Here is a 15,636-nt window from a genome sequence, read left to right as displayed (position 1 = left end):
GTATGAAGTCAACATCCTCAATAGAACGTAGTCGATTGTTTCTTTTCGCGCCCGATGTTTGAAGTAAACAGTTGATGCACCAGCAGGGTGATCCTGTGGCTACCGCTGTCACTACGAGTGTTATCGTTTGCTTGTGCTGATATAAGAACAAACAACACAAATATGATTTAGTATTGTAAGTTTTCTCTAAATGCTGAGCTGAAATCAAACTATCGGAACAGAAATAATGAAGCTAAAGTACATCATATATCAGTTGACCATTTAGAATGCTCAATCAAAGTTAATTGCCTATCTTCCTGGTAGGAGAAAAGGCTTCATAAATCAACACGCCCTCACCCCACCCGATATTTGACTAACCTACAATGTACTACGCGCCTCCACATACTGTCACAAATCACTGCACAAATTTAGTTTAAAAAATGTATTGGAGGTAATCACTTCTTTCGGAATGAAAAATTTATCTTCTCTATATATAAAAATGAGTTTACATTTCCTTTAAGACACTATAACTCGTGAACGGATGGATCGATTTGCATGATTCCCTAACTAATCGATTAGTCTTGGGATCAGCTGTGTTTGTACATACTGAGAGTTGATCAATTTGACGGGGAAAGTTGGAAAATTGTCAAAAAGCAACGGTTTCATGAGTTTTGGAGAAAGCCACCAAGCTCGAACTGAAGTCGATCTAGAATGCGACGCTGCTATATCAACAAAATTATTGACAGATGGAAAATAAAACTCGAGCGAGATCGGGCAGGTACACCTAGTTTACAATGAAACTCTAATATAATAATAGAAATTTCGAATTATTTTTAATTGGATTACCTTTGGAGAGTTTCCTGAAATTTACATGATCTGTAAAACACCTCAATTTTTAATACTTTTTAAAGTTATTAGATAAATCGAATAAAATTGCTATACCAAATTTCAAGGACATTCGCAAAATTGATTTAGGATTTCAAACGAATTACCGCAACATTGATTAATGAATAACTTACGATAATTATTAAATATTCATTTTAGTTTTATGAACTTGTAATTCTTGACAAGTAATGATCCACCCTAGCGATGACACGCTCTCGATGAATGTCCTCGTTCAACGAGTTTTGCAATACGCAACAAACTCACTGTAGCGTCGTTGGTAATTGAGTGCAGAGTTAATTAGGGTTTAGAAAATCTCTGACTCTTTGTTTATGAATTTTTCGTAACTACTGTGACCGTATTCGCATCGTACCATATTGCTATTATAGTCTGCGATAGCACGCTTCATCTCAGCCACGAAACAAAGAAGAAGAATATTGTGCGAATCTAACGCTCAGTCGTGGATTTTTTTAGTTGAGACGAATAAAAATTCTGAGTATAGTGCTGCTGTTTACGAATTGGCAGCGATTTTATTTCCGGCGATATATACTCGTAATGCAAAATAATATTGTGACACGTTTCACATATTTGCATTCTTTATACGCATTAATGTGGAACGGACGAAAAGATTCATCACTTCAAGTGTTGGTTTTTATTCACAATCATTCTTCAGAGAGTAGGATAATAAAATGTATTTTGTGTTGCTGTTGATTCACAGATATGTTTGATGTGCATAATAATTAAAGGATAATATCTTGCCAGTGAAGTAAACTTTCCTAGAGAAATAAGGAATGTTCTGTACACCCAAAAAACAAATCTGACAATTATTGTATAAAATCTGGGCATACACAATTCTGTAAGCTTTTTATACAAATATTGTATTAAAATAATACAAATTTGTATTATTTCAATACAACAGTTGTATTAAAATCTTCCGAAATTGTATATGCCCAATTTTTATACAGTTTCTGTAAGGTTCTTATGCAGAACTGTATTAAAATCTGCCATCCGCTGGTTGGGTGATATAAATCAAAATGTTCTAATAAATAAAATTTAGTAAAGAAATTAAAATTTATGAAGTTAATACAAAATTTCCAAAACAACTTAGGGACCGTCCAAACACCACAAAACCATACAAGGGAGAGGGAGAGTTTGTCAAAAAAAAACAAGATAAACCCCATAGGGGAGTGGGGTATCTGACAACCGAACCACGTGGTTTTTATTATATTATTGCTTGTTGATGCAAAAAGTTCTCAACAAACCGCATTAAGTTGAGGTTTAAAATATACTCAGCGTTGAAATACTGTACACAAGGAGAATCTCGTGATTCCTAAGAGAATACTAGGTAAGTGATTTCTAAAATAATTCAGTGATAAATATAACATTGAGAAAGCTCCAACAGCAACAGATATGCATTCCGGTACATTAAAATTTTGAAGAAACGTTTCATTTTTTGAAGTTTAGAAGAAGAAAAAATAAAATTACTACAGATACGTTTCTGTAACACAGAAGCAATTTGTAGTACGACGTAGAAAATATTAAAACAATTTATAAATTAGTGAAACTCACACACTAAACAGTACAGGTCGATATATATCACTGCTGAGACTCCTTCTACATGTTTTTTGCTGGGAAAACTTTCAATCGTATAAACCAAATGTGAATAGGTATCAAGCTAGCTATCAAGCTATATTCTTCTTATTTATTCCATAAGACATGGTAAGATGGTTTTGAGAAATCCCGGGTCATCCAAACCGTCCTTGAGTTTAGAACTTGCGTTCTACAGCCACCCTCTACACTTTTTGGTCGCTTCAAGTTTGGATATGTATTCAACCATATTCACACCCAAAAAACAAATCTAACAATTATTGTATAAAATCTGGGCATATACAATTCTGTAAGCTTTTTATACAAATATTGTATTAAAATAATACAAATCTGTATTATTTTAATACAATATTTGTATAAAAAGCTTACAGAATTGTATATATAATCTACAGTTTCTGTAAGGTTCTTATGCAGAACTGTATTAAAATCTGCCATCCCCTGGTTGGGTGATAATATATTCATGGTCAGATGGTTTTGGGATATCTTGGATGTTCGAAACCGTACTTGAGTTCAGAACTTGCGTTCTACACCCACAGCAGCTTGATGTATGTGATTATTACGGTTAAATATATCGGCACCAACATTTCAAAAGGGCGAAATTGCTTTTGTAAACAAGAGCTGCTCACGTTGCTGGTGAGCTAATTGGAGCCCACCCAGGTAATCCAGCACCACTGATGGAAGCAGCGAACCCTCTTCTTTCATTAAATTGTGCTGGATTGCGTGGGTGGACATAAATTAGGAAAAGCTTCAACTCGGTAGTTGATAATCCTGGGAATTCATCTCTAGGCGTGTCTCTCATCTTCTGTCGAAGGATCGGACCACTGCAAACCCAGCCAAATCAGACAAATAACGTGTTTTTAGTCTGTACAAAGTGCTGCCATTGGTAATAGCGAAGAAAGTACAAAACCATTGCGACGTCAAAAACCTGATGACTGACAAATAGAAAGGTTTTCGACGCAACTCATTCAGAAGCAAAGAAACCTGAGCGTGGCGTACATCGACTATAAGAAGACATACGACTCAGAACCTCACTCGTACCTCCTTAAAGTAGTGCAGTTCTACATGATAGATGTTAACGTCATCAGGCTAATACAGCACGCTTTGGAGAAAAGGAATCTCAGCATCAGAAGGGACATATTCCAAGATGATACCTTTAGTCCTCTATGGTTTTGCCTTGTCATGAACCCTCTTAGCAGAGCGCTCAACCAAGACAACTATAGCTATCATTTTTTTTAATTTGAAGAGGCATACAATCATTACCCACACATAATGGACAATATGAAGCTGATTGCGGAATCTGTAAAGAAGCTGAAGCAATTTCTGAGGCTTGTAACGGTATTCAACAACGACATCCGGATGGAGCTTAGAATCAGTTAATGTCGACCCGTACATCTATACCGGGGTCACCTGGCGGATGCCGACAGTATCAGTGTCAATAAAAAGTAGGAGATTCAAAACATGGTTGACGGCGAAACTCACAAGTTACTAGGTTTCCTGAAACTGAAGAGAATTCGCCAAAGCATGATTAAGAAAGAGCTGCAAGAAAAGTTCTTGTACAGTATTAACAGTATTTTAAAAAGCTTCTTGTCGGTCGGCAATAAAATGCGGACAACGTTTTCTGTGACCTTATTGACAAATAGTTTGGGTGTGCTGACCTACATTTTCACGGTGTTGAAGCGAACCAAGAATAACTTGGAAGCGTTAGGTTGGAACGAGTAATACGAATGGCGTTCAAAAAACATTGCATGTGCCATCCAAACTGTCCATTGAATGACCTTGCCACATGAGTAGGTGGAAGAGGCGTCACCAATTATAAACACCATGTGTTTCCCAGATAAAGCACCTGAAGAGGGTAAGTCAACAATTGGAATCATCCGGAAAACTCTTCTGAAATCCTTAGGAGAGCTGAAACTATCTCATAAGTCATAACTTTTATAGCATCCAGAAGATTGTGATTCTTGGAACTTGCAGCATCGTAAGAATGTTCCTGAACCACCAGAATTAATACAACCATCGGTTGCAAACGCTGTTATGAGATTTTAGGACAGCCGGCGAATGAGATTTCTAGACCCCAGATTCCTCAGTTATTAATTGAAAGCTTTTCTATGCCAATGAATGTATGAGATTGAGTATGTATATTGTGTGGGAAGTACAATGGATACACTATGCCCATGATCGGAGCATTTTCCCGCCCTAAAACACCCTAGGCCGGACCGAAAATAGAACTCACCATCTCCGGATTGGCAATCTAACTCGCAAGGCAAACTGGAAATCTGGGGAATTTTATCCTATATCAAATTTAAAACTGGGCAAAGTCTATCGAAACATTGATACATCTTTTCACGAGTGTTTACATGTTTCAAACTAAAGAGTCGAACCGAAAGCCACACACTTAACCAACCACAGTGTAAACTGGTGACTACCGATAAACCAGTTGAAAATTGAGAAGATGTATTAGTGAACGATCAGTTCAACAATGTTTACAAATAATCCACCTCCCCCATGATACGTACAAACAAATCATAAACTGGGCTACGGTACCTCAAAGCTAAACAGAGAGCAAGAAAAACTATGTTTTCATTTTTACCGTGTGTTGCATGTTTGTAGAAAGCAGATATATGATCGATTGTAGGAGGAATCAGAGAGCAAAAGAAATAAAAAAAAAACTACCGGTTAGCCTTGACGAAATTGTTCGCGGTTTTTTTTGTTCGAATAGTTGTAATTTAATGTTGATACTGAACACGTTTCCCTGCTTTCTGATCTTTACTTAACACTTAATAGATTATATTGCCACGTATAGATAGTTCAAAGGAATTGAGCAAGCTAACTAACTTGAACATCTAAACCTATCATTGTCACCTGACAACTGTGGCAGTTTTGTTTGACGATCAGTGCCAAAGTAAACTACGCGATCAAATAAAAAAGATATTCCACATTTCTTACAACAAACTGTAAATAAATCCATTCCAGACTTCGAATACTTCGATTAAAGGTAGCCTCACACCTCGGGAATTTGATCCGCGGATTTTTTCCCATGCATTTTTGCATATGCGTTGTTTTCGGGATTTGGACACGGAAAATCAAAATCCCAGCCCCCTTTAAAAAACACGGGAACCAAATTCCGGCGAAAAATGTTCACGAAGTGTAAGGCAGCCTTAAGTTGGATCATTTTGCCTAACTTTTGTTTTTGGCTAATCTTCACACAATGCCGAGGTGATGAGCTAAACAAAGCATAATTAGAATAATCGATTTGAATGTTTACTGGTCATTTATGGTATGCATTATTTTACACTCTTCTCCATTATTTTATGTACTATCGTTAGTATACATGTATTCGCGCAGTGCGTCTTGCATTGAACTTATGATTGCATGACTGCATGCTCTGTTTACTAAATGTTTCAATTCCGCTTTGAAGATAGTTTCTTTGCAATGATGTTTTGCTTCGTTCAGGGTAAAATCATCGCTTGTGGATCCAATTGTAGCTAAATTGTATCCTTGATAAAACAAATCCAATAGAATAAATTCAAGCCTACTTCAGAGATAGTTTCAACATTAAGCAAATTAAAAGTTAATCAAAATAATTTCATTTTGTGTTTTTGCATTGTTGTTTTTGGAAAATGAAATAACTAGGTTAACTTTTTCTTCGATACTTCAAACATGCAGAAAGCAGATTTCAATAACTTGAAGCTTGTTTGAAGATAAATAAATTTTGTGTACGGTTCGTTTTTCACTTCACTGAAGGTACTATTTTTGGCATAAGACAAAATTTCAAATTTCTTTGATATTTCTGGTGAAACATAAACAATTGGAGGCATCCGGTTAAGGCAACGCATCAAGTACTAATTGAGTAAATTGGCTTATATTGGAATAAATCTAGCTGGTCATACCATAATGTCGGCCGCTATGAAATGACGCATTTTTATACTTCCAAAAATAGCAAACGATGTCAACGACACTGTTCGCTCGGACTGGTTTGTTTAACTTGAATTCAGTACACCATCCAATGCTGAGTTGGCACTCCTATCACTCGTACGACGAACAGTTGTTACTGTTTCGAATCGACTTTGTTCTGCAACGCTTCCATCGTATCGGTTGCTCGATGGAAGCACCAAAACCTAGGAAAATATTCCTAGGCCATGGGTAGCGAGGGTGGGTCTTTGTAGTCTGCCAAAGCTTTTTTCTTCTGGTTGCGTATTTGCTTGACCGATATCATGGTAGTTTGTTGGTTTGTACTTGTTTGCTGAAACTCACACGTCGTTGTTCACCATTGAATTACGCGTATTATTATTTATCATATTTTTAAACCTTCCAAAGCAACGTAACTTGCAATATATTAAACGCGCTATTTTTCACTATCACAAATTTACGTTTTACATTACGTCCTAACATAAGCATGAGTAATGAATTTTGGATGAAAGCACTGCAAATACTGTAATTTAATCCCTGTACCAACTCTATATCTTGTGCATAGGTACATGAGCTGTAGGCTGACGTATTGCGTCTTATTTTGATGATTTGTGATATGTATACAATAGGGATTTCTTCGGCTGAATCATGAAATGGCAAGTTAGCTGTATATATTTTCCACAGACGCTTTCATGATTCATCGGGAAATTCCGTTCAATTTCCTTGTTACACCTACCTCCCAACAAATCCTCACTGTATCTTGCGGTTGCTGACATCTTGTTCGGTTCACTGGTTAAATTAATGGACTTGAACATCCTCTGTCCTTTCGTTCTTTGTCTGGAATGCAGAAATGTATCCCGTATTGCTCCTAGGGATTCCTCTGTGCTCCGATGCACGTAAACAAGCGAAAAATCAATCCTCTCGCTTCACTATATTTGTAAACAAAGGTTCCGAAAGTGTACGTGAGTTTCCACTGAAGTAGCCGGATCCCTGTCGCCTGGCTACGAAATGAAGCAGTAGCGGACTAAAGCGGAACGTTGAATAAACAAAGCACAGACACAGGTGCAATAAATACCGCTTGACGCGCAATTTGTTGCGTGACGCATACAATCACACCGAATGTTTTCCTCCGATCCACTTTCTCACGCACTTCGTTTTTCTACGACTTTTTATTAAAATAATAATTTGCGGTTCCTCAACGAATACTGCTTCAGATAATTTCCACGAATTGATCGGTGAAATAAGAAAACTTTGTGTTTTCTTTAATTCGGCTTGTTGACGATACCAATGTATTTCTAAATCTTGACTTTATTCTTGATTTTTTAAATTCACAATAAATCAAACGATTTTCTTCTTCGAACTATTTTTACGCTATAAAATTAATCTAGAACTCTTGAAACGACCCGCGTCCTCACAGTTCAAATGATATTTTACTATTGTTGCGTTTTCACCTCTGCCAGCTGGTCACAGCTTGCTGCGCATTAGTATATAGCACGTAGCAAAATGATTCGATTTCGAGTAATCTTGTTTTTCGTTCAACGATGACGATGGGGATGGGCGACTGTACAAATAATAACAAAACTGAACAACATACTATCCCAGCTGCACGTCATACACTTTTACCAGCCGTTCCAGTATACCATGGACTGCGCATCACACAACTACCAACGCTAATTCCTGTTTTTTCTCCACTGTTTATATGCCCACGACGAGACTCGCGAAAACACGACTTCACTGTGTGCCATTCAACTTTGTTTTGATGCCCGTTTATCGTTTGTCCAGTTCTTTGTTTGGGGTTTGAATTCTTGCGTACGTGACAATGATAACTCATGCGCTTGTCACCAGAACACTGTGCTCGGGAAGAATGTTGTACAACATATTGGCCTGTGGGAAAGTGCTGTGCTTTTCCATATCATTAGCGACATCTGACTGCAATAAAGCGAACGATTATGAGCTTTATTGCAAAAGCTCATTGAAAATTAAACTGTAGGTTCTGATTGAGCTTTAATACCGACCCTTCAAGTAGTTCTAATCACTTCCGATCTATAATAAACTCAATTTTATTATCAGTTTGCTGTTTGCGTTTGTACAGCAAATCTATCATGGAAACGTGTGTCTGTTCAGGGGTTAGTACACTCCGGCGTCCAGAAAAAAAGGCGATTTCCAAGATTTTTTCAACAGAATTGCGGGCCAAAACAGATTCGTTGAAATGTTATAAGTATACCTAGGTAAGGGAGGTATTTTGGACCACTTTAGGAGATGGTCGAACAATTTTACGAATAAAAGTTGGATTTTGTAATAATGCTGGATCATTTCCCTATGCAACTAAAAAGTGGTGAATGCTAGGTAGAATTTGTAGGTAAAAATGTTGTAAATCCCACCGAAAGAGCCAAACTATCATATATTTTGAAGATATGTAAGATTTAATTTTGGATTACCTGATTTTATTGTGGACCACTCGGATAATTTGGTAGGGGGAAAGACGGCTTTGGCAGGTTTTGTTCTATCATTGTCAGGGGGGTTTTTGTCAACCAAATTTTATGAAATTTGGTCACAATATTCTTTGATCTGCAAAGAAAGTTTAGGCCAAATTTGAACATAGTCATAAAAAAAACCCTGCCAATAACAGAACAAAACCTGCCAAAGCCGTCATTACCCCTATTGCTTGCAAAGTTATATTACTATTAGATTAAATAAGTGATCTCCAGCATTTTCTGCGTTATCATCCTTAAAGTCCTTGTTAAGCAATACATTTTTATAAGCCTTTTAAAGCTTAGAACAATGTCTACCAGCTAAGGTTATAAAAGCTAATATCAAATTCAGTACCACTCGGTGCAGCATCATCAAAGCAAAATAAACGTGCGGTCCATGGCCGTGATGTATGCACCTGATCACTCCAACCCAGTCATATTGTTTATGTAGTTTGCCAGATTTGTTCCATTTGCGTCATTGATAGTAGTGTGTTTTCCGGTTCTTCCTGGTTCCTTGCACATTCTATTCAAAACGATCGTATGGAAATAATGAAAACAGTTACATGTTGGTTTAATAGACATTTTTCTAGGGCTTACATTAATGAACGGTAATTCATAAATGCGGTATGAATAGTAATTTATGAATGGTTTGATACTAGAGAAACAAATGGTTGGTAAAAACAAAAGCTTAAGATAACACTGAATCAACAATTTGACGCCACAATACAGCTTAAGAGATCTAGAATTTTAAAAGAAGATATGTCGAAAATATGCTCGGTTCCATGAAAAATGAACCTATTTTGGACATGCCTCACTCTACTGTTTTTAAACTAACAATGTTTTGTTCGAGATATGAAACTGCTTCAATTAGGTTTTAATAAGTCAACAACATCATTCACATGTTTTAAATCTATGTACAAATAAATTACAGCTTTTGAAAGTTGACTTCAATTTTACAATGTCGTCTTGGTTTTGTCTAATCCAACCAGAATGGTTAAATAATGCCTGACAATATTTTTCATAATTGCTATATTTTATAAGAAATAAATATAGTAGATACCTTATGGATAGATTTTTTGCAATAAAATTTAAATGCTGCATGTTACATTTAGTTTTGTGTGCAATAATCAAAAGAGAAAGAAAGCAAAGAGAGACTCTCTTTTGCACATACGACCTATTCTCAAAGCAATCTAGAAAAAATAGTATTTTTATACGTAGTCAATCTAAGGTGTTCTTGTTTATAAATAATAAATAATAACAACAAATCACTTGTTTCAGACAATTAATGTCAACATTATTTACAGCAGCCGCAATTATGGTGAACGTGGAAGGCTGGATAAATGTATAGCAAGCAGGGTTCGTAATGCTTACTCAATCTCAGGAGCACAGGATGCTCCCTCACTAAAATTTTCGGGGAAAAATCGCTTTTCGGGAAAGAAAAACAGCATGGATAGTGATAACCATATTTCGCTCACTTCGATTGCCGCCAATCGTTGATTTGCTTTTTTTTTTTTCATATTCGAGTCTTTTCGTGGCATCATCAATGCAAATTGTAGGAGCTTATGTGGAACAAATAACTTAATACTTTCATACAGATAGCGTGCTGGAGCGTGCGACTAGAGTACGCGCATCCCTACGGCTATTATTGTTACTATTCTGGGTTCGAATCCCGCCGCGGCCATACAATTTTGTAATTGTTCTGTGATAATTCTCGCGAAAAGTGAGTGAGAGATAAAAGTGATTAAACGAAAAAGGATTTTCATCTAATAAGCCTTTGTGTGTGTACAATGTAACCCCCACTAGCTGGCAGTGATGTTATGGAAGGAAGCTGTCTGTTTTACAAAATTTTCAGTCAGATTTAGTCCGGGAGTTAGTTGGTGCTAGCTCTACTGCAGCTTCAGTGACCCATTTCAGACTGTCTGGTATTTCATGACACAATAAGCCCCGCCTGTTCATGCTACCATTATCAGATGGATAATGGATCCATAAAAATGAAGGCCGATACAAATATTCAAAAACTATTCTGTCACCCCCCCCTCGGATTTTTTTGCCCAAAAATAATATTTTGAGGGGGCAACAAAATAAAATTCAAATAATTTTGAGAATTTTCAAAACATTCTTTAACAAATCCGAGGAGTTTTATGATTTTTTCCATTTTATAATTCATTTTTTATTACCCCCCTCCCCTTGACCTTCCGGAGACCAATAGGACAAAATGGTAATTAAATATTTGTAACGGCCCAAATTCATTGTATAAATGTAATGAAACAATCTCACCAAGTCAATTCTTTTTGTGTATTGTAACTGAGGCAGAGAAGAACACTTCCAGGACTGGCTTGTCGATGAGTGACCTTAGTTGCCTTTAACATATATGGCTAAGGGGACCTCTATCCCGTAGTTGGCCAGGGTGTGGTTTTCGTCAAGTTGACAGCGTCTCTGGATGTGGAAGTTTTAAACACTTCAATCACTCCGAATTTTAACGATCCGATTTTCACGCAAAAATGAACCAAAGCAGCTGAAACTTTCTTGATTCGCACAAGTCACTTTAAAGATATTTCACAATCCTAAATTTAATTACTGGAAATTTTACACTACAGACAAAACAAATAATCATGATGCTCATTATTCTTCTGGGTGCTGCCATCAGTCGGAACGGAAAAAATCAGGCAGTGGAAATTTTGGCATCCGCCTGTCGCACGTGGCACACTACGATTTTCAAATTGATATCTTAATCCGTTGCTCCCAAAAAAAAGTCGGTAATACGGCAGACATTTCATCGAGTTTGATAACATGGTTCAATGAAAAAAGATTCTCATTTGGCCCGAAAAACGCTTGCTTTGGTCTCATTGAAACGAAAAGTCGAAACAAAGAATTAAATAAAAAGCAAGAAGGCAAGAATTAAATACCTATGTTTATTCTGCAAGTTTTACACTAAAATTTTGTTTGTCCTGCATTGGACAACTCTTTGACAATAAAATCGATATTTTTCCCTTTTCTCCGTGGAATTCCGTGGAATAAAGCGTTAAGGTCTATTTACATAACCAAAAGATATGCGGACTGTTTTGAATATGATGCATGCCCTTTTTGGAACATAGAATAGAATGTGTTCACAGCAGTTGTTCTTATTCATCCGAGAAATCCCTAAAATAAGGCCTTAGGGTCTACACACGTAAACAAAGATCATTCGGACTGTTTCAAATATAGTGCATGCCCTTTGTGGATTATAAAAAAGAATGTGTTCACAGCAGATGTTCTTAGTCATCTGAGAAATCCCTGAAGTAAAGCCTTGGGGTCTACACGCATAACCAACGATCATTCGGGTGAATAATGTAAATGCCCTTTGTTGATTATAGAAAATAATGTATTCACAACAGATGTTCTTAGTCATCAATATGTTATTAACGCATTCTGTTCTATGTGCCACAAAAGGCATGTTCCACATTGAAAACTGATCGATAGATCTCTGGTTACGCGTGCAGACCTTATCGCTTGACATCAGGAAATTTTTGGATAACCATACCCACATGCCATGCACGTATTTTATTCTGTGTACCACAGAGGGCATGTTCCATATTTGAAATTTAACAATAGATCTCTGGTTATGCGAGTAGAGAGAATTATTGGATGACCATACCCACATGCTATGAACGCATTCTATTATATGTACCACAAAGGGCATGTTGCATATTTAAAACTGGTAAATAGATCTCTGGTTACGCGTGTAGACCATAACGCTTGACTTCAGGAAATTTTTGGATGACCGTACCCACATGTCATGCAATTTTTGGATGACCATACCCACTAGGGTTTTTAGTACCGTCTCTTTTTGGCGAGTCCCGGTACTACGGTACTGAACCCCTCAGTACCGGGAGTACCGGGAAAATACAGGTACTGGAAGATTTTTTTTTTCGGAAATCATTAAAATCAATAAAAAGTCAGGATTTAATGGTAACGATTCGAACTTTATTCATTGCTTTGTATGTATTCAACACTTGTCTTGGGGCTTGTCCTTATCCTTGAAATATGCTTTCAAAACGCACAGCATATTCAATGTTTCGTCAGACATACGGGATCGTATTTTAGTAGCGAAGCTTCCAGAAACAGAGAAAGCTCTTTCTGAGTCTACAGAAGTAGGGCGAACTGTTGCTAGTGAATCATGAAGCATTGACAAGTATTTTCCTTTAAGCTTTTTCTGAGTTGTTGTAAGTTAACTCTTGTCTTACAATCTTTACGAATCCTGATCCAGTAATCGAACTTACACTCTTGCCTCAAGCGGGGACGATTTGGAAAAATACTGATGAAGTGTGACGATTTTTTTGGGATGTGACGATGTCGTTGCGGTTTGATTGTCTTGAGGTACGTCATCGGACGCCTGACGTTTGTCCTAATTGATTGTCGCTGTCGTCACTGGCGAAACATCTTTTGCTGGCAAGGTATATGGCACTAAATGTCAACGAAGGAAAAATTAGAACGTTTTGACAGATAGGTAGCCAACATGTTTGGGGACGATAACAAAGGGAAACGCAGCGACAATCGTCCTCTATAGTTTATTAACTCTATTGTCAAGTGTTTGAAATTTTAGTAAAAAAAATTAATATCTTTCTTTCTAGCTGCTGCATTCAAAAAAATGTGGTTTTAGCCATCGGAAGTTTTAAGTTAACCAAAACTTTTTCCTTAGTACCGAAAATACCGGTACTTTAATTAAGCCAGTACCGGTATTTCGGTACCGGTACCGGTACTCCCGGTACTAAAACCCTAATACCCACGTGCCATGAACGCATTCTATTCTGTGTACCACCAAGGGCATGTTGCATATTTGTAACTGGTCGATAGACATCTTTTTACATGTTTAGACCTTAAGGCCTGACTTCAGGGATGACCATGAACATATGCCACGAACGTATTCTATACTTTGTTCCCCTTTTTTACAATCTGATAAGGCACAAACAAATATAATATACTTTTTGAAAGTCGCGTAACTTTGTGAACATCGTGCAAATAAAAATCGTGTAACTTCCAAAAAATCGTGCAAATCAAATGACAAATGACAATTTCAAAAGAATTGTGTAGAATAAAATTGTTTGAATAAAATAGGGTATAATCAGAATTCAGTGTATGCAAGATATAAAGAAGGCCCGATTTTAACATGTTTATATTTTGTCTGCCCCTGATTTTCTATACACTCGATTTTATGACAGTGTTGATAATCGCGAAGAAACGATTCAATTTTGCAACATTTTTTTGTACAGAAATAATACTAAAAATAACGATTTTTATCGTCTGCTATTGAATTATTTCAAGAATTTGGAAGCATAAAGAAGAAGAAGAATTATTCCAAATAGTTTGGATGTTTATACAAATATAAAAAATACCGTATTTTTTCCAGCGCTAAGCTTTTAATTACATTATATTTGTGGTGTTTTGACCTCTTTAAAGAACAATACATTATCACCATTAGGTGGATTAATCTTTTCTTTGCTTCCTGGCAGCAAGCGTAGAATAAAGAGATGACAGCTGTTCTTCATTATTGGAAGTGGTGCTTTTGAAAACGTGAAGTAGAATAAAATTGGATTCCGAAAGGGTCATTTGGCCGAAAGGATCGTTTGGTCGAAAGGGTCATTTGGCCGAAAGAGTCATTTGACCTGAAGGGTCGTTTGACCGAAAGGGTAATTTGGCCGAAAGGGTAATTTGGCCGAAAGGGTCGTTTAGCCGAAAGGGTCGTTTGGCCAAAAGGGCCATTTTGCCGGATTGGACATTTGGCCGAATAGTTCATTTGAATTTAGAAATTGGGAATGAGAAGAGCGACGTCTCACTGTAAAAAGTGAGTAGTGAGACGTCTCACTACCCACTTCGCACCACTCACTTCTCACAGTGAAAAGATCTCACTTTTCACTCCTCATGTATCATTTCTCACTGTCAAAAGTGAGAAGCGCGAAGTGAGTAATGGAACGTCTCTCTACTCACTCCTCATTTATCACTTCTCGCTGTAAAAATTGAGAAGCGCGAAGTAAGTAGTGAGACGTCTCACTTCTGACTCCTTATTTTTTTACAGTTAGAAGTGAGAAATGAGAAATGAGAATTGAGACCTCTCCCTTCTTACTCCTAATTTCTCACTTTTTAAATGACCTATTTGGCTAAATGTCTTATTCGGCCAAATGTCCTATTCTGCCAAATGACCCTTTTGGCCTAATGCCATTTCGGCCAAATGAGCATTACGGTCAAACGGCCAAACGACCCTTTTGGCCAAATGACTTCCGGCCTAATGGTCTGATATATTTTTGTGCGTTTTTGGCAAACTTGAATGTTGCGATAGGGTCTTCTAAAAGTTTTCCTTATAGTTCTGCTCTAGGGATACTAATAATAGAATTCGTTCACGCTATATGTTCTTTGTCATCTAATAAATCCTTGGAGTTAAGACCTTTAGGTACACATGTGTTACCAAAGATCAGTTAGCCTTTGGTGTCAGAACGCAAATCCCAGGAAAGTGTGGTTCCTACCGTTGGGAGCAGCTACGAATGCAGCTTGTATGGGTTGCAGTAGCAAAAATTTCTGGTGTATTGCTGAATAGCGCATTGTTGGAAGGGTTGTTGATGGTTTTTTTCACTTAAAAAAATAAACATAGACCAAATAATAGTTCCATAGCAAACTACACAAATCAAGAATGTCATGTCAATTTTTAAAAGATTGCAGATTTTATCAGTTTATTATATTTTTCTTGTATTTCTCCACTCCATGCAAAACGAGTTTGAAAATATCAATGGAAACTTACTCAAGTTGGAATAAAAACCGA

At 37.0% G+C, this 15,636-nt stretch overlaps 1 protein-coding gene across 2 annotated transcripts in view; it reads right to left on the bottom strand.

Annotated features, from left to right (window-relative positions):
• Window positions 1-8,137, bottom strand: part of LOC134205206 (BCL2/adenovirus E1B 19 kDa protein-interacting protein 3) — a 28,884-nt gene extending 20,747 nt beyond the window's left edge. The window contains exon 1 of one of the 2 annotated variants that reach the window (XM_062680248.1): window positions 7,112-8,137. In XM_062680248.1, the coding sequence (XP_062536232.1) occupies window positions 7,112-7,190 (79 nt within the window). In that variant the 5' untranslated portion in view covers window positions 7,191-8,137. The remainder of the gene's footprint in view (window positions 1-7,111) is intronic. The other variant, XM_062680247.1, reaches the window with a different exon arrangement.
• Between the last annotated feature and the right edge of the window lie 7,499 nt (window positions 8,138-15,636).

The sequence above is a fragment of the Armigeres subalbatus genome, chromosome 1 (assembly GCF_024139115.2).
Source record: "Armigeres subalbatus isolate Guangzhou_Male chromosome 1, GZ_Asu_2, whole genome shotgun sequence".
Lineage (NCBI taxonomy): Eukaryota > Metazoa > Arthropoda > Insecta > Diptera > Culicidae > Armigeres > Armigeres subalbatus.
This window is presented reverse-complemented; position numbering and strand designations above follow the sequence as displayed.